Raw genomic sequence first — 21,541 nt, forward strand, 5'->3', positions numbered from 1 at the left:
ATATTGAAAAAGTATATTTAAAGACAAAAACCTCTAAATTTTCAAACAGAGGGAATGTTCTATTTTTATGTTGGTCAGTTTATACATCCTTGCCATTTTTGAAAATGTATAAAGTTAGGCCAAGAAAATGATAGCTTTTGTCTAGTTTTATTTTAGGCGAGTTCATGCATTGGTGTTTATCAGTATTATATAAAATTATTGTAAAATACCTTTTAACATAATACCTTTTTTTCTGTTGTACTGACCAAGGCGATATTGTTCACATGTATATTAAAACAAAAGCAATATCCCCCCATTTTCTTTAACCTAATAAAACTAAGACAAAAAAACCCCCCAAAACAAAGTAAGCCCTTATCGTAATGGGCCAGCTTTTATATCTGACAATTTATATTAAAACAAAAGTTGACCTTCTTGGTTAGGAGAAAAAAGGAAAAAAAATCAATGGTATAATTTTCAATAATTCATAACGTGAACACTATTATGCTAAATCCCAACGATTAATCTTACCCTTTACAAAGTCTAGATTGATTTGTTAATAAAATCTCTTCCTTGTGTGTGGCTACAGAGGGAATAACTCTTGAAAAAGCTTCAGAAGCAAGAAAATTACCAACTGGCTGGAGCATGTAGATGAGGAGTGTATTGATCCGCCCTGATTCCTCTTAATCTGTATTAATCAATTCTGTTACCTTTTGGATCTTGTCAGAAGGCAAGGCTTTTAGAAAATCCATAAAAGAACAATGTTTCCCACTTCTGCATTCTTTCCAAACAATGGCACTTCTGGGGGACAAACACCCCGCAGATATTCTCTTTTCCCAATTTACCCTCCATGCCTTTCTTTTGTTAGGAAGACGTTACTGGCTGGGTTCCCCCCCCCCAAAATGAGTTTAATTCTGAGGAGAAAGACAAAAGTGGGCATGGTCTAAGGGTAAGGACAGTTCTTCTGAGGGCACAGTTGAGGTCAGTTCATGGAAGTGGACCACAATGCATTGGGGGGGGACAGAAACTGAACCACGCTCTGCATTTTGCATCATTTCTTTGCCTGTTTGGGTGTCCTCCATGTTTCTCCCTACCCTCCTTTTTACCCTCTGTGTAGCTTATCCCGGCTTATAACCGAAGTAGGTGTTTCTACATTTTTGGAAACGGGCACAACAGAAACTGTTTCAAATTCAGGCTCAGTTCCTACTTCAGAACAGTTTATTACATTTCCTTGTTTTAAAGCAGCACAGTGCACCCGGGTTTGACTTTTTACAAATCCACAACGTCCTTAAAAAAGGGGTACAGAGAGAGAGAGAGAGAGAGAGAGAGGAGGAGGAGGAGGAGGAGGAGGAGGAGGAGGAGGAGGAGGAGGAGGAGGAGGAGGAGGAGGAGAAAGGTGGCAGGGGCCCGCGGCGGGCAGGCTGAGCGCCTGCGTTTCCTCGCGGCCGTCCTAGGTGTCGCTGTTGTCCACCTTTGCGCCGCGGCTCGGCGTGTCTCGGGGAGCACGTGATCGGCGGGGAGGCCGCGGCTCACGGGCCGTTTTCAAATCTCATTGGCTCGCCTGTCATGTGGTCGTGCGGAGGCATCCACAATTACACCGGGAATGTTTTCGTAGAGATGTCAGCCTACAAAGGACACCCTCTCTCTCCTTCCAATTCCTCCCTAAAATGTCCTTTCCCAACAGCTCTCCCGCCGCCAACACGTTCCTAGTCGACTCCTTGATCGGTGCCTGCAGGAGCGATAGCTTTTACTCCAACGGCGCCAGCATGTACATGCCGCCCAGCACAGACCTCGGCACGTACGGGATGCAGACCTGTGGACTTCTACCGTCTCTGGCCAAAAGAGAAGTCAGTCATCCAAACATGGGCATGAACGTGCATCCCTACATCCCTCCGGTAGACACTTGGGCCGATCCCAGCAGGCCGTGCCGCATAGAGCAACCTGTTACTCAGCAGGTGCCCGCTTGTTCCTTTGCGACCAATATTAAGGAAGAAACCAATTGCTGCATGTACTCGGACAAGCGGTCCAAGCTGGGCTCCCCTTCCGACGTTCCTTCTTCCTACCAGAGGTTAGTCTCTGACTCGTGTCCCGTTGAAAACCCCGAGGTCCCCGTCCCGGGGTATTTCAGGCTGAGCCAGACCTACGCCGGGGGAAAAGCCCCAGAGTACCATAACAGCCCCGAAGCCACTTCCACCCTCATGCTGCAGTTAAACCCACGCGGCGCTTCCAAAGCGCAGGTCGCCTCGCAAGTCCCGATGGAGAAGAACACGAGTGAAACTCCCAGCGCCAACGCCGGCGCCGCCACCCCGGGCAACAGCAGCGGCGGCGGCGGCGGTGGCGGCGGCGGCCATCAGCACCAGCACCAGCCGGAGAACTCCGCCAAAGCCTCCCGAGTGTCAAGTCCCGAGTCCAAGTCCGCGCTGCAGGACGAGCGGAGCTGCCTGGCCGAAGCCGCCGTCTCCAGCCCAGAAAGCCAAGAGAAAGAAAGCAAAGGTCGGTATGCTTGCCGAGTTGGGAACGTCCGTAAATAAGGCGAGGAAACCGCTGCTTAAAGAGCGCAGCCATCGTTGCTCAGCAGAAAGGACGCTCTTTCCCTCCCGCCGTCCGTCCCTCCCTCCTTCCCTCCCTCCCTCCTTCCCTCCCTTCCGCCGTCCCGTCCTGTCCTCACTTCGCCCGGTCGCCCTCTTCCCCTCGGTTGGGTCCTCCAGGTCTTAGACGCTCAGGGAAACTGGGGGCAGCTCGGGGTTGGCTGCAGCCTGTGCCCTACTTTTCTTCCCGGCTCTGGAACTTGCTTCCCCCCCCCCCTCACCTCCTTGGTCTGGGCGTTCAAAGAGAACATTCCAAGAATTGTGAAATTACGGTCTGTTCAGCACCCACCCCAGTCCCACTAACATCCAGCTTTTCCTCTGTGGATTTTCATTAATCTCACTGGGGTACAGACACTTCAAAAATAAGAGTGTTCTTCGTTCGGAGGAGATGGCGCAGAACCAGATAAAGTTTGAAAGAGGGAGGCAGTTAGAAACAATCTTGCGTGTGTGGGGTTTTTTTTTTTTTTTTAACTAGACAGGAAGTTCCGCATTTGGATCCAGTTTAAGTCTCCAACGGCTGATTATAGTTTGAAGGAGAATGTTACTAAATACTTAACATACATGTGCTAAGTTCATTATTCTTGAAAAGGAATAGGTGGTGAGCCACAGGAGATTTCATCTCCAGAGGGGTGGAGGGAGAAAAAAGCCCCCTCCCCATTCACAAATAATTTGCAGCCCCTAGTGAGAATTTGACCTTATTGTGTACGTTTAAAATAAAAAAAAACAACGGGCATTGCACACAAATCAAAGATTAAATTCTGCATCTAATGTGAGGATGGAGTGGAGAGAACACTTAAAGGGGAAAAAAAATACCTTTGCTCAATTTGGTATTCATTGTTCAAGTTTGGGGTGAGCTGAGAGTTTGAAATATCCCTGCTTTAATGTTGCATGGCAGGAGTGAGATCAGAAGGTTTTTAACTGAGGCTTACCCTCCAATCTTTTGGTTAGAATCAGTGTTTTGCAAGACTGTGGGCTGATTGTAAAAGTCACACCCATTAAGGTAGTATTGTTGACAAGGCGGCAAGATTGAAACAGTCCCCATGAAATGGTAGTAGTTGAACCAAAATGTGTCTGTTCCCAAACAGAGTGCTGAACACCTTTTTCTCACAATACTGTCTATGTTCAAGTATATATCTACCCATGTTGTATGGCTGTAGTATTATTACCTTCTTATTGTCTTTATTACCCTCCCTTATTGGTATGATGATGATGATGATGATTACTTTGTTGCTTCACATGTACACTGAGAGTTTCAGCACCAGAGACAAATTCCTTGGGTGCCTAATCACACTTGGCCCAAATAAGGTATTCTATATTCTAGTATATATTCTATATGCCACAAAGAATATAACTGAACAGTCCCTATCATGGTAAATTGTGTGTTGCTGGCATTTTAAGAAAGCTGATGTGGAAAGAAGGGGGCTTTTTTTAAAAAAAAAAAAATCACACTTTTTCCTGAATTCATGCAGGCACCTACTCTGGCAACGTTTCATATCCACAAGGCAAAGCATCCTTTCGGTCACACAATGGAAATGGGTTCATGGCCAAGGCTATGGTATAAAAGACTGAGGTCCTTTCTTTTCTGTTTTGTTTTGTCTTGTCTTCCTCCCCCTCCCCTTCCCTTCTCCCTTCGATTTCATTAGAGGAAGCCAAGTCTGATACTCCAACCAGCAATTGGTTAACGGCAAAGAGTGGCAGAAAGAAGAGATGCCCTTATACTAAACACCAAACACTGGAATTAGAGAAAGAATTCTTGTTCAATATGTATCTCACCCGAGAGCGCCGCCTAGAGATCAGTAAGAGCGTAAACCTCACTGACAGGCAGGTCAAGATCTGGTTCCAAAACCGCAGAATGAAACTCAAGAAGATGAGTAGGGAGAACCGAATCCGAGAACTGACTGCTAATCTGACTTTCTCTTAAACCGCACAACCTGGGCTGGCCATAATGCTGTTACCATTGGTTGCGCCATGATTAAGAAAGACCAGCCCAGGTGGTGAGTGGGTGGGTGGGTGGGTAGCTGCGACGGGTACATGCCTTCGTGTTCCATTTTTAAAATTTCTGATAGAATGTGACCTTTTGTTATTATTTTTAGTGATGCAAATGTCCATGTATGTTCCTATGATCTCTATCTCTCTCTCTCCCTCTCTTGGTTTTACAAGTACAGTTTGTTTTCCTTCATCGTAATGCAGGGTAAATTCTGATTGATCCTTATAACTTGGTCTTAACTTATTAGAGCTGTTGACTGTTCGGACAATGTATTTTTTTATGCTTTTAACTAAACAAGGGGTATTTATGTGGGGGTTACTACATGGGCCATAACATTTGGAATATAGACAACAGTTTAACAATAATTGAATAAAATAAATTAATAAATGTGCTTCCCGGGTTTGGGAAGCAAAAGAAAGGACAAACGAGCACATTTGACGATGTAAAATCTCCATCTCCATCCTCCCATGTGTTAGATTTGTGCTTCATGTCAAAGTCTCTTTCATCCACAGCTATGGATATATCCTTCTCTCTCTCCTTGTGGTGCATATGTGGAATCGTGGTCTTTACAAGCAATATGTCTCCTTTTTGTGCATGTCTTGTTTGCATGTATAATGCAATAAATTATGTAAAGTTACTGAGTTCCATTCATCTTTTCAGAAAATCTGAGCAGCCAAGAGTTGGCTGAATCCCTTCCTGCGGGCCTGGAAAAAGACAGACATGCAGGAAAGGGAAGCTGCTTGCCGTTGACTAGTTCCCATTTTGTTTTTCCTCCTCCTCTTTCTCCTTCTTTTTTATGGACCGTTAAGTGTAAGAGCAAATGCAATGGCTAAGCGCTGGTTGCAATGTAGCCAGGAAGCTTTCAGGGTTGACAAAATCTTTGACTTAAGGCCGACACAAGCCTCCTTTCCACGATTACATGGTCAGTGGCTTTAAAAACAAGCAAAGCAGAAACCTCAAACCAAAGTAAGGCAATCTCTGGAGCAGGATAAACAGGATGTTTTGTACATATTGGCCATGGGCAATCTAGCAGGCAAGGGAAACGTAAGTGAAACTTCCCACACATTGTGCTTTATTTTCTTTAAATGTGTGTGTATGTGTGTGTGTTTAACTCTGCAGAGGAACCTGCAATGAGTGTTATTCAGTCGCCTTCTGTAAATCAGAGGAATAATTTTGTCTGTCTATCTGAACATTGTAGCCCTTTCCTCTCCACTTTCAAAAAGTTGCAATGGGTGCGCGGGATTCATGTGGGCATGGATCGGTGCAAATCTGTTTCAGTTTCCCTGCAATCCTAGCCGTTTTGATCCCTCTTGCACCAAATGTCAAGATAATGGAGCTTGGGACTTTTTGCATCCCACATTCCTGCAAAATAAATATTACCAGCAGTCACTTTATCTTTTGTGAAAGGAGGCTGGAGGGAGGGAGGGAGGGAGGGAGGAAGGAAGGAAGGAAGGAAGGAAGGAAGGAAGGAAGGAAGGAAGGAAGGAAGGAAGGAAGGAGGAAAAGGAGGTCGAGAGAGAAAGCTGGGGGCGTTCAGTGGGAGTTTGCAAACGAACGTGACTCTTAAATGAAGTCCAAATGGTACCAATGGAAGAGAATATTTGTAGCTCAGGGGTGAACTCTGGGGTCCTTGCTACTGTCTGAGCATGGTTGTTTTCTTGCAGGCGTTTCATTGCAAAGTAATGTCTGTCTGCAAGAAAACAAGCAAGCTGAGAGAAAACCAAGGACTCCACAGAAGTCCAAATGCTTGGATCCGTGTTCAGCTTCAAAAAGCAGGCGCCCCATTGACCCACCTTGCGTTCTAAGCCGGGACCTTGTCTCTGTCCTTACGAAAATGCTGTATTGCTTTCCTAAGGATACCCGAGTGCATCGGAAAAAGGAAGCTCAAAGCATCCGTTTGGTTCTCTGTTCTGGCTTCCTCCGCTGCTTTTAGTCCGCGAAGGTGGTTTTTTGAGAAGAATTCTCGATCTGGCGAAGGGAAATTTCCTTAGGAAATGGTCTGAGCATTACTAACTTCCAGGGATGTATTGCGAAGACTTTGCCCACGAGTTACCCATGAGTTTTTCTTTGTTTATATGCTGATGTACCTCACACGTTTCTAAACTCATACCTTTCGATCTGGTGGCTCGAGCATGTTTTCTTCCCCTTATACATTACTGGCTGAAATGTCTGTCAGTTTGGTATCCGGACACCTTGCTGCCCATAACATAATTTGGATTTGTAATTATACTTTGAGGGGTGAAGAGGGAAAAGGTGTTTTCAAGAAACACCCAGACGTTGCCTCCTTCGGCAGCGTCTCCAAGCCCGTTTTATTCTGTACATAAATTCTGCGCCAGCCGAGGCCAATGGTTTCCACATTGTTACACCAATTAGGATAGGTACGTTTCTCAGCCTTACGCGTGACTGGCTGGTTGTGCGTGCTTGTGCATAGACACATAGGCACGCAGGCAAGGGCATCCACCTATAAACGTGTGCCTTCACCATAATAGAGGGCTTTGACGTTTGAAATTAAAAGGAATAGGGCTGTAAACACGCCGGCTTCTAGCAAATCTCCGAAAGGAGAGGCCTATGTACCGTACAAGGAAAATGCTCCACCTCGCCTTTCTCCGCCTTTCGGGAGGCAAACGTGCGGGACAGCAGCGTCCGGCTTGTTTAATTGACGCAAGACACTGGATTAGCACGGATCTCGTCCCTCATTCAAGCAAACCCAGGTCTAGCCTTTCTGAAAAAGAAAAAAGCCGCGCGCGGGCGCGCTTGCAAAAAAAAAGAGCGAGAGAGATGAAAAAGGAGTTGAATTACTGAAAGACGGGCGAGACCATTGTTCCTCTAGTCTAGTGCTAAAACCTACAGCCGGAAACTTGGCCTCCACCAGTCCGTAATAAAGGCAGTAAAATACGGGTGAAAGTCCTCGATTTAATTGGATGGTGGGGGGGGGAGCGACTAGAGATGGCCGGGGGCTCCCAACTAGTAAAAAAAAGCATTTCTTCCTGGAAGTTGGCGGGGCGCCGCCATCCCATCCCACCCCACCCCTCTTTTCGACTGCCGTCTTCCAGCGGGCTGGGGCGTAGCAAGGCCGAGGCCGCTCCATTCACTAGGTGCACTCATTCGTTTTTATTCTCTTCCCCAACTCCTGGAAGTTATACTGCCGCTTCTTTGAAGTCCTTGCAGTTCAGACCTCTGGGAAGGGCTGGCATTCAGCTTGATGTTAGCCCTGAAAGCGGAAAGTGGAGACAGGGAGAGAGGGAGAGAGAGAACGAGAGAGAGAGAGAGAGAGGAAGAAAGGAGTGAGGGAGAGACGGAGAGAGAGAGCGAGGCTCCGTGCCACCAGTCCGTTTTACTAGACGACGGAACGCATTAATCTGTAATCAAATGCATCTCATAAAAAATTTATTGAAAAGCATAAAATCATCGCGGAGAGAGAAGGGCTCGACTTCCACCTGTTTTCAAACAAGACAAGGGGCAACCCTGCCTTCTCCCCCCTCTCTCTCTCTCTCTAGCCCCCCCCCCGTCTTTTCCACTCGTTCAAGGCTCCTTTTCACTCGGGCTCTTCTGCGCAGCGGCGCTTCTTGTCTGTTGCTCGGTTTGGGAAGCGATCCCGAGTCTCGCTCCGGCAAACGAGCCCCGCACTGCGCAGTTGCACGAGCTGCTCGCTCTCGGCGTTTGCTTTCTGGGAGGGCCGGGATCGCGCTGGGAGCCTCTCCTGCGCTCCCCGGCGTCTCCCCTTCTCTCGACACCCCCTCCCCAACCTCTGCCCAGCCTTCCCTCCTCCTCCTCCTCGCTGTCTTTCAGGGGCTTCTGCCAGCGAGAGGGACGAGCTCAGCTCGGTCAGCGCTTTCCACTCGTTGGGTATGCGCGGGAACGAATGGCGAAATCCGGACCGAGAAGGCGAAGAAATAGTCCGCCAACTTGCGCTTGGCTCCTCTGCGGGAGGGCCACGCCCTCCGGGCGTCTGGCTGAGGCAGGAGGGCCGTGGAAGGATTCGGCTCCTCTTCTCTCGTTCTCTTTCCCCTTCTCTCCCCCCCCCATTCCCCCTCCCCGGCGCACAATGTCAGGGCCGCGGCTGGCCTTCGTTTTCTCAAGTGCAGTTTGAGGGGGGGTGCTCTTCATGTGTTGCAGATGAGTTGGGGCGGGGGAAGGAGATATATATATAGATATATATAATTTTTTTTTAATCACACCAGCAAACGTTTTCCGAACGCCAATGGAGCGGATTGATTTACTTCGAGTATTGGTAAATATGATCACGTGGGCGGAGGGACCAATAGTTTGAGGCGGAGAAGGTTGCAAAAATCCCAGGGTTGCTTCCCGGACCGGGCGAAAAAATCTCCAGTTTACAGTGTTAACCTTTTTTATTTTTTTCCCTCAACTTCTCTCCCTCCCCCCCTCCGCCCCATGCCGTGCCACGGAGGGAATCTCCCCAACATGTCGTCGGGCGGCACCCTCGGTAACTACTACGTGGACTCGCTCCTAGGCCCTGACACCGAGGAAGCGTACGGCGGAAGAGCGGGCGGTGGCCCCGCGGGCGGCGGCCCCGGCCGGTTCCTACCAGGGGGTCACCCCCTCGCCGCCCCGCGCCTGCCCCCCTCAGGTGCGGTAACCGAAGGGTCGGAGTTTGCCCCGTGCAGCTTTACGCCCAAGCCGCCCGTCTTCTCCTCCTGGCCCGCCGTGCCCGCCCGCTCTCCTCCGGCTCAGCCCTCCACCCCGCTGCCGGGCATCTACCCTCCGTACGTGGCCCCGCCACCCCTTGGAGGGCCGGGCGAGGGGGCCAGGTACGTCCGTTCCTGGCTCGACCCCTACGCTGCCTTTCGCGGCAGCCACGCCGCCGTCTCCGACCGAGACTCCGTCGCTGGACACCTCTACGGGATCGGCAAGCCGGAGCCCGCCGCTGCCACCACCTCCGCTTCGCTTGACCCCCGAGCCTTCGCTTCTACCGTCAGCGGCCCCCCTGCCTCCGCGTCCGCTTCTCCGGCCCCACGGACCGAGAGCTCCTCGCCCGCCGGCCGTTCCCGTGGGCCCGACTACGCCTGCGGCTCCTTTCTGGCAGCAGCCGGCGAACAGGAGGCGGCGGCGGCTGCCGGGCTGGGTCCACCCGCCCTCGCCGCCACCGGCAGCAACGCCAGCCTCAGCCCGGCCAAGCCAGCCTCTGGAGGCAGCCGTAACCCCAGCCCGCTCAGCGACCTGAAGGAGGAAAAACAGGAGCAGCAGCTCGGCCCAAGTAAGTTTTAAAAAAGGAGAAAATTGGGATAGGAAGGAAGGAAGGAAGGAAGGAAGGAAGGAAACCACACACAACCTGATTTATTGCCACAACCTGTAAGGCTCCAGTGTGCAAAAGGGATAGTTTTACTAACCTATAAAAACGTCTAGACTTCTATCCCAGCAAAGCACCAACAGGCACCCATAAAAAGGGAACCCCATAACTACTTCTGTCATCAAGAAGACCTCACTCGGTCAGGCCAACAGACTGGGCTTTTCCAGGCTTTTATGATAATCTCTCCTTAGTTGTGAAAAGCACAGGGATCCTTCTGAAATTAATTTAACAACCTTCCTCTCATTTCCACCCCCCCCCATGGCTGCCCTTCTCCCCTCACCCAATCCTCCCCTCCTTTATTTTCTTCCCCTCTCCTCTTTCCCTCCTTTTCAGATAACCCCGCTGCAAACTGGATTCATGCTCGCTCCACCAGGAAAAAGCGTTGTCCTTACACAAAATTCCAAACTCTGGAACTGGAAAAGGAATTCCTCTTTAATATGTACCTCACCCGAGAACGCCGCTATGAAGTTGCTAGGATTTTAAACCTCACAGAGAGACAGGTTAAAATCTGGTTTCAGAACCGAAGAATGAAAATGAAAAAAACGAATAAAGGAAAAAGAGAATAAAGGGGACTAACACTATGGGTGTATTTCTGTGAAAATATGGTAGCATTTTTTTATGATACACACCCAGATACACACGTACACACAAATGCACATGTGTACAGAGAATTGCAGCAATTAATTATTCTTAAAGTTTTTTCCCCAGGTGCATTAATTCAAACTTTAGATCAGAGGATTTTTTAAAAATGAAAGATATGTGACCCTTGATACTTTAGAATGAAAAGGGATGAGCGGGAAAGCATTCTGGGGCAGAGAAGACTTTCTTGAAAAGCTGTTTTTTCTCCCACCTTTCACTTGGTTTTGATATATAGTGAGTGCATATTATTTGGGGGGAGTTTATTGTTTGAAGTGCTTTGCAAAAGTGACTTAGAAAACCTCACCCCCCCCCCCTTTCCAGTGTCTTGCCCAGAGTTATAGCAAAGTTAAGGAGTTTCACGATAATCCTGAATTTTAAAGCAAGCTGTTTTAATGCATTAGCACGCAAAGCCTGCACTTCCTCAAAGACAGTTTGACTGTTCCCCCATCTCTCTGGGTTCTGCATACTTAGTTTTCCAAGACTCACGTCAGAAAGAAGGATGAGAATGGGGATTATTATGTATGGCTAACCCACAGTTAGATTCACAGTCTAGGACTGGTGGAAATTTAATAATTCAAGTCTTAACCAAGAACCTAAAAATTATTAAGACTTATTAAGGCAGTCTCTAAGAATATAGGCAATTCTAAGCAGAGTAGTTTTTTTTTTCTAAAATTAAGGGGGATTATTATTATTATGGTTACATACCCAGATGTTTTAAAAAAAGTGAAATCATAGTTGCCAGTTATGAGATTGGCCTTCATTCTCATGGCGTTCTTCCCAACCTAGGATGTCATATTGTAATCATAATCCGTATAGTATATTTGTGGATCCAAGCAGTGGCCTTTTATAGTTGACAGATGGAAATTTTGTCACTGAGAAGTTTTCTAAATGCCATCCAAGATGTTTTGGTATGGCATCCAGAGTGCCAATATTATTATTAATATATTATTATTTAAGCACAGCTTCCTTTCTTCAATGCAGTGTATTAAGAGTGGTACTTGAAACTTTATTAATGTTTGTAGGCCTAAAACACTTTGGTTCACAGTCTGTATTTTTGTTTTATTTGTGATTCTATTTAAGAATGAATTATTATTATCTGTTCACAACAATGTGAAGCACAACTGCCAGTTCTGTAGTTGGTGTTGGTGTTAACCTAAGATGTCATAATATATTGGCATAGTATATATGTGACTCAAAGCAATGTGGCCTTTTACAATTGATAGATGGGTATGTTGTCAATGCACATATTTTCTAAGTGTCATCCAAGATTTTTGGATATGGCACCTGGTATGCTGATAACCACTGGGACAACTATGGCTGGTTTATGCCATAATCTTTCAATTTTGATCTTCAGATCCTGATATCTTGTGATTAAAAAACCTCCAATTCGTTATCTTCTATTATTATTTGCTTCTTGTTCCCTGTTTTTTGTTTGTTTGTTTATTTGCTTGCATATCTCCTAGGTTCTGGAATAAAATTTGGGCTCATGAAAACAAAATCTTCAGCTTTTGAAGGGAAAGCAAATGGGAAGACAGATCTCAGTGTGACATAAGTGCCTTTGGCTGCTTGCTATGAGGTCACAGCTTGCCCATTTCTGTCTCCAAAACTGTCTGCAAATCCACGGTTTCTACCAGATCACGCTTAATCTAAAATACAGTGACTCCATTCTTCAAAAATCTTTTCAGTGACTGAAGGATCTTCTTCCACTCCCAACTGGCTACCAACCTAGGGAACAACAGTATTATTCTTGATGGCATCCTACAAACATATTACTTGTTCAGAAAATAAAAAAGTACAAAAGTTTTTGGAACTATTTCTTTTTATGAGGTGGTGAGATTAACAAATCTTTATTTGTCGATCAAAATAAGAGCAGAAATCAAGTTACAATTATTCTGTACCTCCAAATGGTATCTCCTGGAACTTTTTCTCTCTTTTTTAAAAATAAACATAGGCCAGAAAAAAATGATAAATCTCTCCTTTACCTGGTCAGTTGTGCCAATAATACTTAATGTCTATTTAATCCTGGGTTCACGTCAATCAAATATTTACCCAAGTAACTTGTTCTAACTATATTTACATGCCTGTGTTTTTAAAAAGTTTGCTAAAATCCGCCAACTGACTGTGAAGTCCTATTGATTTCAGGAAATCAGATTTAGATAATAGATAGATAGATAGATAGATAGATAGATAGATAGATAGATAGATAGATAGATAATAAATAGACAAAACGGGCATAAGCTCTATGCCAAGTTTAAGAATCTAGAAATACAGCCTTTTAAGGTATCTGAACAAATATTTAAACACAGAGAAATTGCCTCAGGGACTTTGAGGCTTCTTAGATCTGGAGATGGTATCCTACTTCCCTTTCCCCTGCTCCCTGCCCAGCAGCCTGAAGGATAAAGGCCGGAGAAAAAAGTGCTGGATTGCTGCTCTATTCATCCGCCAACTCTCTGCCTATCGTTCTTTTTGAAAACAGGAAGAGCCAGGGTATAATAAAACCATTGAAAAGAGCAGACGTCTGGACCTAATGAGTTTACGATATGGGATGGTACTTTTGAGACCACCATTATTTTGATGTTTGTGGGGTATTTTGGAAAGGGCAAAAACACAAACGCTAACAAAATGAGGTCTTAAAAAGTTGGACCATAAACATCAACTGTTAAGACGCCAACCCTGGAAAAGTTGGGACAATTCTTGGGTTGGGATTGCCATTGGAGGATCAGTTGAGAAAAGCAGAAATCGTTTTTTAAAACAGATTGGGAAGGGGCTAAAAGCAAGTTAAGAGACGTGACAAAATTAGACCTCTCTCAGACTTACCAGACATAGCAATTTAGAGCAAGAAAAAAAGCTATCAGCCTTCGGGGTTGAGCTGAGCTGAATTTAAACTTCCCAGGGTTAATCCAAGTCCATGTGTATTGATTTCAGAATGTTACTAGCTAGTCTGATGGGTTCTGGTTGGAAATATGGGCATCTTAAATCCCTTCCAAGTGGCCTGTTCTTACATGTGCTTGAAAGACCATTTTTAGCATGATGTGGAAGGGAAGGATTGTTACCATAACATCACGCACAGACAGGGAAATGAAGGTTGCAGTCAGGATTTTAAGTTAAAAATCAAGTTCAAAAGGGAAAGCCTATAATATGAAAACAAAAATAAATGTGAAAAAATTCACACCACATTAAATTAGCTCAGACTTCGTAGTGTCTTTAAATTATATTTCCCTCTTAAATAAAACATTTGGTTAAGAAAAAGACCTAATAATGAAATACCTTATATGCTTGCTAATAGAGGACAACACTGAAATTCACAGTTAACTATTTTGCAATCTCTAAAATTGCCAAGCAAGGCATATGCAATAATACTTTATCTTACAATACTGATTATAAAATTGATTGGTAATTTTGTAATAAATGCACACTTTGCTCTAAATTTTGGATTAGATCAATAATATTCATACAAGGAAAATTAGCACAGATGTTTTTTTTTCTTATTAATGGAGATTAAAAGACAGTAGAATTAACTTCCTAATCTTTGTAGAAAAAAACTGATGGGATTTTATTCGGAAAGCCAGTTTAGATTATTATTATTTTTTGCCACTAGAGGGCGATATCGCTCTATTCTCTTATAATTCCCCGGCTTTGTCCAACAGAATAATTGTTTAAAAATATGTATACCCTCTGTTTGGAAATAAACAGAAAAGAAGAAAATACATGGATTTTATTTTATTTTTTTCATCAGCATAAGTGAACATGACTGTTCTTTAGTATGTTTTAATTAATTATGGTGTAAAATAAGCAATTCAGTATTTCTAAAATACTTATATCAATGAAAGTTAATGATTAAAGATTGCATATGTGCACATGAAAAATATGAATTTCCAGGCCATCGTTTTGTATTTAAAGCACAAGTCAGGAAGTTAAGTGTGACCTATAGAAATGTGTACATTGTTGATTTTTATTTTTATCAAGAGGTTAATGTGGATTTTATGGAAACAAAACAGAGCTTGCAGAAGCTTTGCCACCCAAGGGGTTTCAAGGTGCCCTTGGGGACATTTTATTAATTAAACTTGTACCAGTGCCTCAATCCCAGAGGAAACTTAGAGTGGCTTGCATATTAAATTTATAATGGTAAGCAAAAACCATGGCACCCAGTTAGTCATGTGTGAAAGAGAGGGAGGGAGGGAGAGAGAGGGAGAGAGAGAGAGAGAGAGAGAGAGAGAGAGAGAGAGAGAGAGAGAGAGAGAGAGAGCAAAACCTGGTGTCAATTTTTGTAATCTTTTGTTCTTCCATTCTGCTTTCAAATGCAGCAGCTATAATATTCAGTTAAAGCTCTCAGCAGATGGCAGCACTTGGATTAAGCAGGGACACAACTTGGAAGGAACACCATCAGGAAAGCTCAAGCAAAGACCCAGCAGGGGTAGGTTGGGGAGTCCCAGAAAAAGCCAAATGGCAAACCACTCCTGTCTGCTGCTAAGAGCACGGCTCAAATGTGTCTGTGAAGCAACAGAGCCCAGCTTGACTTCTTTCATTCCTGGAAATACACAGGGTGACTGGAAGACAAATAAGGCCTTCTTTAAGCCTCTTGTGTGAGAGAATGGGAAAAAAAAAAATTCCAAAATCTGTCCCGCTATGTTGCCAATATTGTGGCTAGCATGTAATACTCTTGCTGTAAGAGAGTTCAGAATAAAAACACAGACACCGTTACATACCTTAAAAAGAGACAATTTATCTGAAGGCACAGCCCATGACAACTGCTAATCCAGAGAAACAGCATTCATGTGTTAACATAGCTCAGATCTTCTCCCACTTCCCACCCCCCAACCCCAAAGAAGACATACATGATAGAGCCTTTCAAGATGATGGAGCTCTTTTTAAAGACCCTGCTGGGCTGGGACTTGGACTTTATGGCTTGCTCAGTGTGCAGGGTGAAGTGTTGGGGCAAAACGCCTCTTAAACTCACTGCTGTCTGCCAGCCTTCCCAATCCAGGATTTTGATTCTCTGGCCAGGAAGGCACTAAAAGAAATGCCCTCTGCAGGTTCTGTTTCCTTGCCTGGGCACCACACCTTTTCCACCGGGCCAGAGCTGGGGAGTTGCCGGGCCTTACGGTTGAAGGAGGCTCGGCTCGGCAGGAGGGCTTAGAAAGACTTCTCCGATCTTTCTCTCTCTCTCGCCCGAGTCACACCAACTCCCCGCCTGCGCGCCTGCCGGGACGTTCCTCCGAAGACCCTCGGTCAGCCTCGAGAGCAACGCCCGGGCTCCAGAAACACGCTTGGGCCGAAGACAGCCCCCGCCCCCCCCCCAGTCCTCGCCTCCGCTTTCCAAAGGAAGGTATGGGCCGTGCGGGACGGCGGGGTTCGGCTGTTCCCGGACTTCGCCCCCCCCCTCTCCCTCTCTCTCTCTCTCTCTCTCTCCCCCTCCCTCTCTCTCTCTCTCTCTCTCTCTCCCTCTCCCGGGGAACTTCCCCCACCTCCGCAGCGCGCCCCTTCCGGGATGCCGTTCGCTTGCTCGGCTGGGCTAACGACGCCCTGCGAGGGCAAATTGCGGAAAGCGTATTCATGGGCATGATTGCCATTAAGGGCCAATGCACCCGGGAGCCGCAGCGCTGCGTCAAGGGGAAATGGGCATCTCATTTGCCCGCGGCCTACCCGCCGCATCCGCCGCCCTCACTCTCCTCTCCTCCCCCGCTCGGCCGGCTTGGCTTTGCTGCGCGCTCCCCCTCCGGCCTTCCTCCTCCGACCCGCGCTCCCCTAGCAGCCGAGATACGCAGGCCCGGCCGAGCAAATACATTCATTTAAAGGGCGACTAATGTGACCTCGACGACAGCGGTCGCGGGATATCGTAAGTCCCTCCCCCGGGCCCTCGCTGTCGCCCGGGTCCCTTTGGGTGCCTTTGGGGACCCCGCTTGCGCAAGACCGCCGGCCGGGGAACTGCACCCGCCTCCTCTAACCGGCGACGCTTTGGCCTTTGTTTTGTTTTGTTTTGTTGGAGGCTCGGCAAGGCCCTTTGCTCCGAAAGCAGAAGCCCCCTTCCCTATGCAGGCTGGCCACCGCTTTGCACATGTTCAGAGACGCGGCTTCTTGAAGACACGGTTTCAATGCTGAGCGGCTACATCCTTAGCCTAGATCGCAACGGCAGCGCGGCACGACCCGTTTCTCCCCCGGCACTAGGCTCCCCTAGCCGGTCCGGAAGGCTGCCTCCCTAGAAGTCCAAAGGGCCTTCTCCGCTCTCCTCCCCCGCCGGAGATCCTCGGACGCTCTGCCTTCCCCTCCAGCCCCTCGAGCGCTCTGCGTTATCTGCCCTTGATCGCTCTCTCTCTCTCCGCTCGCGCTTTTTGCGCTCGGGCGTCGCAGCAGAGAACCCGGCGCTTACCAGCGGGCGGCGGGGCGGCGGGGGGGGGGCGCAGAGAGTAGAGGCTGCTTGCCAGGGGCATCGAGGGGGCAACTTTAGGAAGTAGGGCAGACGGGCTCGGATTCCCCCCCCCTCCCCTCTCCCTCCTTAGTTCGGGACTTCGTTTTGGCCTCCGGAGGTTGAGCGCGCCAAGCCAAGCCGCTCTCCTGCCTTGCCCTGAACTCTGGCCCCTGTGAGTGAGTGTGTGGCGGCGACAGGGCTGGTGTGTGCCTAATAGGAAATAGTAAAAGCAGTGAGGCAGGTCAGTCGGCCAGCGACTACGGCCCGGCTCTGCTCCACGACGCCAGTGCGTCCGCAAAGGCAGGCAGAGCCGCCGGAGCAGCCTGGCCGAGCAGCTGGGTTATCCGGGCGGCGGCTGCGCAGGCCTCGCTGGTGGTGGCGGCGGCGGGCGCTGCTGCCGCTGCTGCTCCTCTCCTGGACTTGCTGCTGCTGCTGCTGCTGCTGCGGCTGGCGGCGCCTCCGCTCGCCCCCCGCCCTCCGATGAGCTCCTACTTTGTCAATCCGCTGTACTCCAAGTACAAGGCGGCGGCAGGAGGGGGCGAGCCGCCCATCAATCCCGCTTACTACGACTATCACTTTGCGCCCGCCGCCGCCGCCGCCGCCGCCGCCGCCGCCCTGCTCTACGGGAACAGCGCTGCAGCCGCTGCAGCCGCGGCCGCCGCTTCGGGCTACCCCCCTGCGCCGCCGGCTCCCGGGCCCGGCCCGGCCGTCAGCGGCGCGGAGTACTTCCACCCTTCTCCCCAGGCTCCTCTTCCTCCTCCTCCTCCTCCTCCTCCCCACTCGCAGCAACCGCAGCACCTGGCCGGGGGGAGCCCCTCGGCTTACCAGCCTCCCCCGCCTCCTTTGCAAGCCCCCTGCTCCGGCCTGCCTTGTTCAGCCGAGCCGACCAAGTTTTACGGATACGATAACTTACAGCGACCGACGATTTTTACGACACACCAAGAGGCCGAGCTGCTTCAGTATCCCGACTGTAAATCGTCCTGTGCTAATATTGGCGAGGAATCAAGGCCCTTAAATCAGGGCTCGTCTCCTTCTCCAGTGTTTCCTTGGATGAGACCACAAGGTTGGATCCAAACTGATTGCCTTTATTCTTCCTTTCCCTTTCCTTTCCTTTCTCTTTCTTTCTTTCTTTCTTTTTCTTTCTTTCTTTCTTTCTTTCTTTCTTTCTTTTCTTTTCTTTTTTTCTCTCTCTCCTTTGTCTCCTCTCTTTTTGCTTTCTTTCTACTTCTCTCTCTCTCTTTTCTTCCCCTCTTAAATTAAGCTGCCAGTTATTCCGTCAATCCCTTTTTTCTTTCGTTCATTTTCCTTTAACAGTGACATTATACTGTTGTGATAGCGATAATTCCTTGTTAACAACACACTCCGTACAATTGTTTCTGACAATATAAGGATTTCTTAAAACGGCCAAACCACAAATTATTTGAATTGTGGCATTAAAAACCGATATTTTGAAAGAAACCAGAACAAACCAGATAATATTTCAGCTTTTATTCTGAGTGTTAAAACTGCGTTTGGATCACGTACGGTACACTCAAGAGAACTTGGATTTATAGCAAGTTAATTCACTCTGTAAGTTGTAACTGAGGAAGAGGTTTGAATAAACAGCCAGAGCTCATGCTTTGGGCACTGGAAAATAATTTGTTCAACATACTTTACTCTCTGGGACAGGAAAGCTAAAAGCGCCGGGGCTGCGAGCCAAGCTTTTGCTTTTGGTTGTTTTGTTTCCTGGTTTATTTTTTTTCTTTTTTTTTTTTCCTTTTGTAAAGAAACTGCTGTGGTTTTTGTTTCCAACAGCAGCTCCCGGGAGGCGGAGAGGGAGGCAAACCTACAGCCGTTTCCAAACTTTGGAGCTGGAAAAGGAGTTCCTGTTTAACCCCTACTTGACCAGGAAGAGGAGGATCGAGGTCTCCCACGCGCTAGGACTGACCGAGCGGCAGGTCAAGATCTGGTTCCAGAACCGGAGGATGAAATGGAAAAAAGAGAACAACAAGGACAAGTTCCCTGCCACTCAGCAAGAGGGGAAGGAAGGAGAGATCAAAAGGGAAGCCGACAGAGACCTGGAAGGACAAGCCTCGGCCCCAGCAAATTAACATCTTCTTCCTCCTCCTCTTCTTCCTCCTGCTGCTGGGAACCTGGGCCAAAGACTTCGGGGCATCAACGGATGGATGGACAGGCCGGGGGCGCTTGTCTTGATCTCTGCCACCTCCACCATGATTGGACAACTCTCAAGGCACCTTTTGTTTTCTTTGAAACTACCTTCTGACATTTCTGGGCTAGATGAGAGTTAGGCTTTTGTTACTGCACTGGGCGCCTTAGCTGATTCCCATATGGCAACTGCTGCACTTTCTACATTTGTTATTGTCCTTCCTTCCTTCCTTCCTTCCTTCCTTCCTTCCTTCCTTCCTTCCTTCCTTCCACCTCCTTGGACTTTGATACTAAAAAAGCTAGTAGTTTTTTTACCTGCAGATTTTTTACTAAGGATTTCTTTTTTTCCCCCAAGGGCGGAAACGTCCGGCCTCTCCTATTCCTTTAAGAATCAAACCAGCTAAGTGCACTTCTTTAGCTCGCTTAAAATGGTTCAATCCCCCCCCTTTCTTTCTCCTAAATTAACTTAATTAAGAGAGGAAATAATTTGTGGACCGATGAGGGACGTAAGAAAATATTTTAATTAAACACTGATTTTTTTTCTCATTATCGATAATCAAAATAATAATAATAATAATAAAAAATCCGACGTGTTATTTATGACCCGGCTTCTTCCTTCGTGTCTTCGTCTACCGTAGAAGGCAAGCGGACAAGCCGCGGAGGCATTTGGGCCCCGGTTTTCCCAAGGCACCTCGAAACCGCTTTGTTCCGGGGACCCCCCTTCCAGCGTCCCGTTGCCCTCCTCTCTGAGAAAGCTGAGCCTGCCTCGCGAAACCGAGCCGTGAGCCCAGCGCCTGCGACGGGAAATCGAAGTCCCTTCCTTCCCTTCTCTACCCGCAAGTTTCGCGAGGAATGCAGGCCCGTTTGGTTTCACACGGCCCTGCTTCAGGTAAACGCGTTTCGCCGTGCACGGCTGGAAAGAACAGCTAGATTAGTGCTCAGTTGAAGGCACACGGATTAAGGCCGCCACGGCTTCTGCCCAAGCAGGCCGCGGAGTCCCACTGTAAGCGCCAAGCCTCCTAGATTGCAGCCTGACACGCGAGCGCGGAGGTCTGCTTCCCGTTGATTTTCATGGGATTTCAAAGCAAGCGCCGGCTCCTTCTGATTTGGGAGAGAGCGAAGGCCAACAAACCAAAAACGTGGCTGCCGAGACCGTTCTTTACACCTAATGTTTATGGAGACTCTCAGCCATCCAGGTCCCGGTTGTCCCAAAGATGCTTTTTCGCGAGGCAACTGGAGTTTTTTTTTTTCTCTTGGAAAAAGAGCTGAAGAAGGTTCTTCAAAGAAAAAAGAAAGTCCAGTTCCCTCGTGAAAAAGCAACTTTGGACACCTAATGTTGCTTCTGCATGAGTCCGATGTTGAGGATGATCGTTGTATATTCTCATATATATTTTGAGAATGAATATTGTATATTCTCATATATATTGTTGAGAATGAATATTGTATATTCTCATATATATTGTTGAGAATGAATATTGTATATTCTCATATATATTGTTGAGAATGAATATTATATATTCTCACATATTGTTGAGAATGATCATTGTATATTCTCATATATATTGTTGAGAATGAATATTATATATTCTCACATATTGTTGAGAATGAATGGGGGTATATAAATTTAAACACACACTTCTTTCAATTTCTCTTTCTTACCAGTAAAGGAGTCCTTGTAACATTTAGCACAGGCTTATTCAAGGTTAGTTAATGTAGCCATGGTTTACTAAATGAACAAACACAAGGGTCTGCATTTGCATGACCCGCTGAACCATAGACTGGGCTGCTTTTATTAATATGCTTGACTAAAATGAGGTGGGCTAGTTTGTGCTCACATATTGCCACCATCACAAGTTCTGACTGGATCTTCTTGAAGACAAAATACTGGATTTTGCTATCTGAAAAGGCCAATCTAGTTACCCATTCCATGTATTATCCACATACAATCTATCAGACCAGCAGGCACATGGTTTTTTTTTTTTTTACAGTTCAGGATGAAATAGAAGCTTCATTAGAAACATGATTTTATTCAATTTTCATACATCCAAAATCAGTTTTTCCCTATTTATAAACACTTGCTTTTCATAGTCATTCTGAGTACAAGGAGATCTGCTGGGGTTATCTTTAACCTGGATATTTCCAAAATCAGTTATCCCCTATTTTTTAAAAAAATATTTGCTGTTCTCAGCCATTCTGGCTACTAGACGATTTGCTGGGATTGTCTTCCATTTTGGGAGTGGTACTTTCATTTGGATCGATTGGCGCAGCATCTTCTTTCTTTCCTTCCTGTAAATAGCAGCCCAAGCATGCTGGTCTATATCTAGGAAGATATGGAGATGTTCAGAAGCCTGGTTGCGGAATCAGAAACAAAGGAACATTGAGGAGGCGGTCCTAGCAACAGCAAGGACATTCCTACATATCTCTCTGAAAGCCTTACAGCAGTCTTGTTAGAGGGATCAATATGGTGGGATTCTTGTATTGCAGTGTGAAAG

At 47.0% G+C, this 21,541-nt stretch overlaps 4 protein-coding genes across 4 annotated transcripts in view; all 4 read left to right on the forward strand.

The window, feature by feature from the left end:
- HOXD3 (homeobox D3) overlaps positions 1 to 21,541 on the forward strand; it is a 94,686-nt gene that overhangs the window by 12,790 nt on the left and 60,355 nt on the right. The gene's annotated exons all lie outside the window — the stretch shown is intronic.
- Positions 1,385 to 4,549, forward strand: HOXD10 (homeobox D10). Its single transcript, XM_039339331.1, has 2 exons — positions 1,385 to 2,469; positions 4,208 to 4,549. Exons 1-2 carry the CDS (start codon positions 1,644 to 1,646, stop codon positions 4,483 to 4,485), a joined length of 1,104 nt encoding a protein of 367 aa, XP_039195265.1. The 5' UTR covers positions 1,385 to 1,643; the 3' UTR covers positions 4,486 to 4,549.
- Positions 6,032 to 12,308, forward strand: HOXD9 (homeobox D9). The gene is made up of 2 exons (XM_039339332.1): positions 6,032 to 9,766; positions 10,193 to 12,308. Exons 1-2 carry the CDS (start codon positions 8,944 to 8,946, stop codon positions 10,423 to 10,425), a joined length of 1,056 nt encoding a protein of 351 aa, XP_039195266.1. The 5' UTR covers positions 6,032 to 8,943; the 3' UTR covers positions 10,426 to 12,308.
- HOXD8 (homeobox D8) lies at positions 15,948 to 19,652 on the forward strand. The gene is made up of 2 exons (XM_039339334.1): positions 15,948 to 17,967; positions 18,699 to 19,652. The coding sequence occupies exons 1-2, from the start codon at positions 17,385 to 17,387 to the stop codon at positions 18,992 to 18,994; spliced, it is 879 nt and encodes a 292-aa protein (XP_039195268.1). The 5' UTR covers positions 15,948 to 17,384; the 3' UTR covers positions 18,995 to 19,652.

Source organism: Crotalus tigris, unplaced genomic scaffold (genome assembly GCF_016545835.1).
Source record: "Crotalus tigris isolate CLP2741 ecotype Arizona unplaced genomic scaffold, ASM1654583v1 scf7180000017733.2605024, whole genome shotgun sequence".
Lineage (NCBI taxonomy): Eukaryota > Metazoa > Chordata > Lepidosauria > Squamata > Viperidae > Crotalus > Crotalus tigris.

What these genes read in the sequence shown, in the direction of transcription:
- HOXD8 (XM_039339334.1), top strand. Translation starts at nt 17,385, where the DNA reads ATGAGCTCCTACTTTGTCAATCCGCTGTACTCCAAGTACAAGGCGGCG. An exon ending in TCCTTGGATGAGACCACAAG is followed by an intron (nt 17,968 to 18,698) that starts GTTGGATCCAAA and finishes TGTTTCCAACAG; the next exon opens with CAGCTCCCGGGAGGCGGAGA.
- HOXD10 (XM_039339331.1), top strand. Translation starts at nt 1,644, where the DNA reads ATGTCCTTTCCCAACAGCTCTCCCGCCGCCAACACGTTCCTAGTCGAC. An exon ending in CCAAGAGAAAGAAAGCAAAG is followed by an intron (nt 2,470 to 4,207) that starts GTCGGTATGCTT and finishes CGATTTCATTAG; the next exon opens with AGGAAGCCAAGTCTGATACT.
- HOXD9 (XM_039339332.1), top strand. Translation starts at nt 8,944, where the DNA reads ATGCCGTGCCACGGAGGGAATCTCCCCAACATGTCGTCGGGCGGCACC. An exon ending in GGAGCAGCAGCTCGGCCCAA is followed by an intron (nt 9,767 to 10,192) that starts GTAAGTTTTAAA and finishes CCTCCTTTTCAG; the next exon opens with ATAACCCCGCTGCAAACTGG.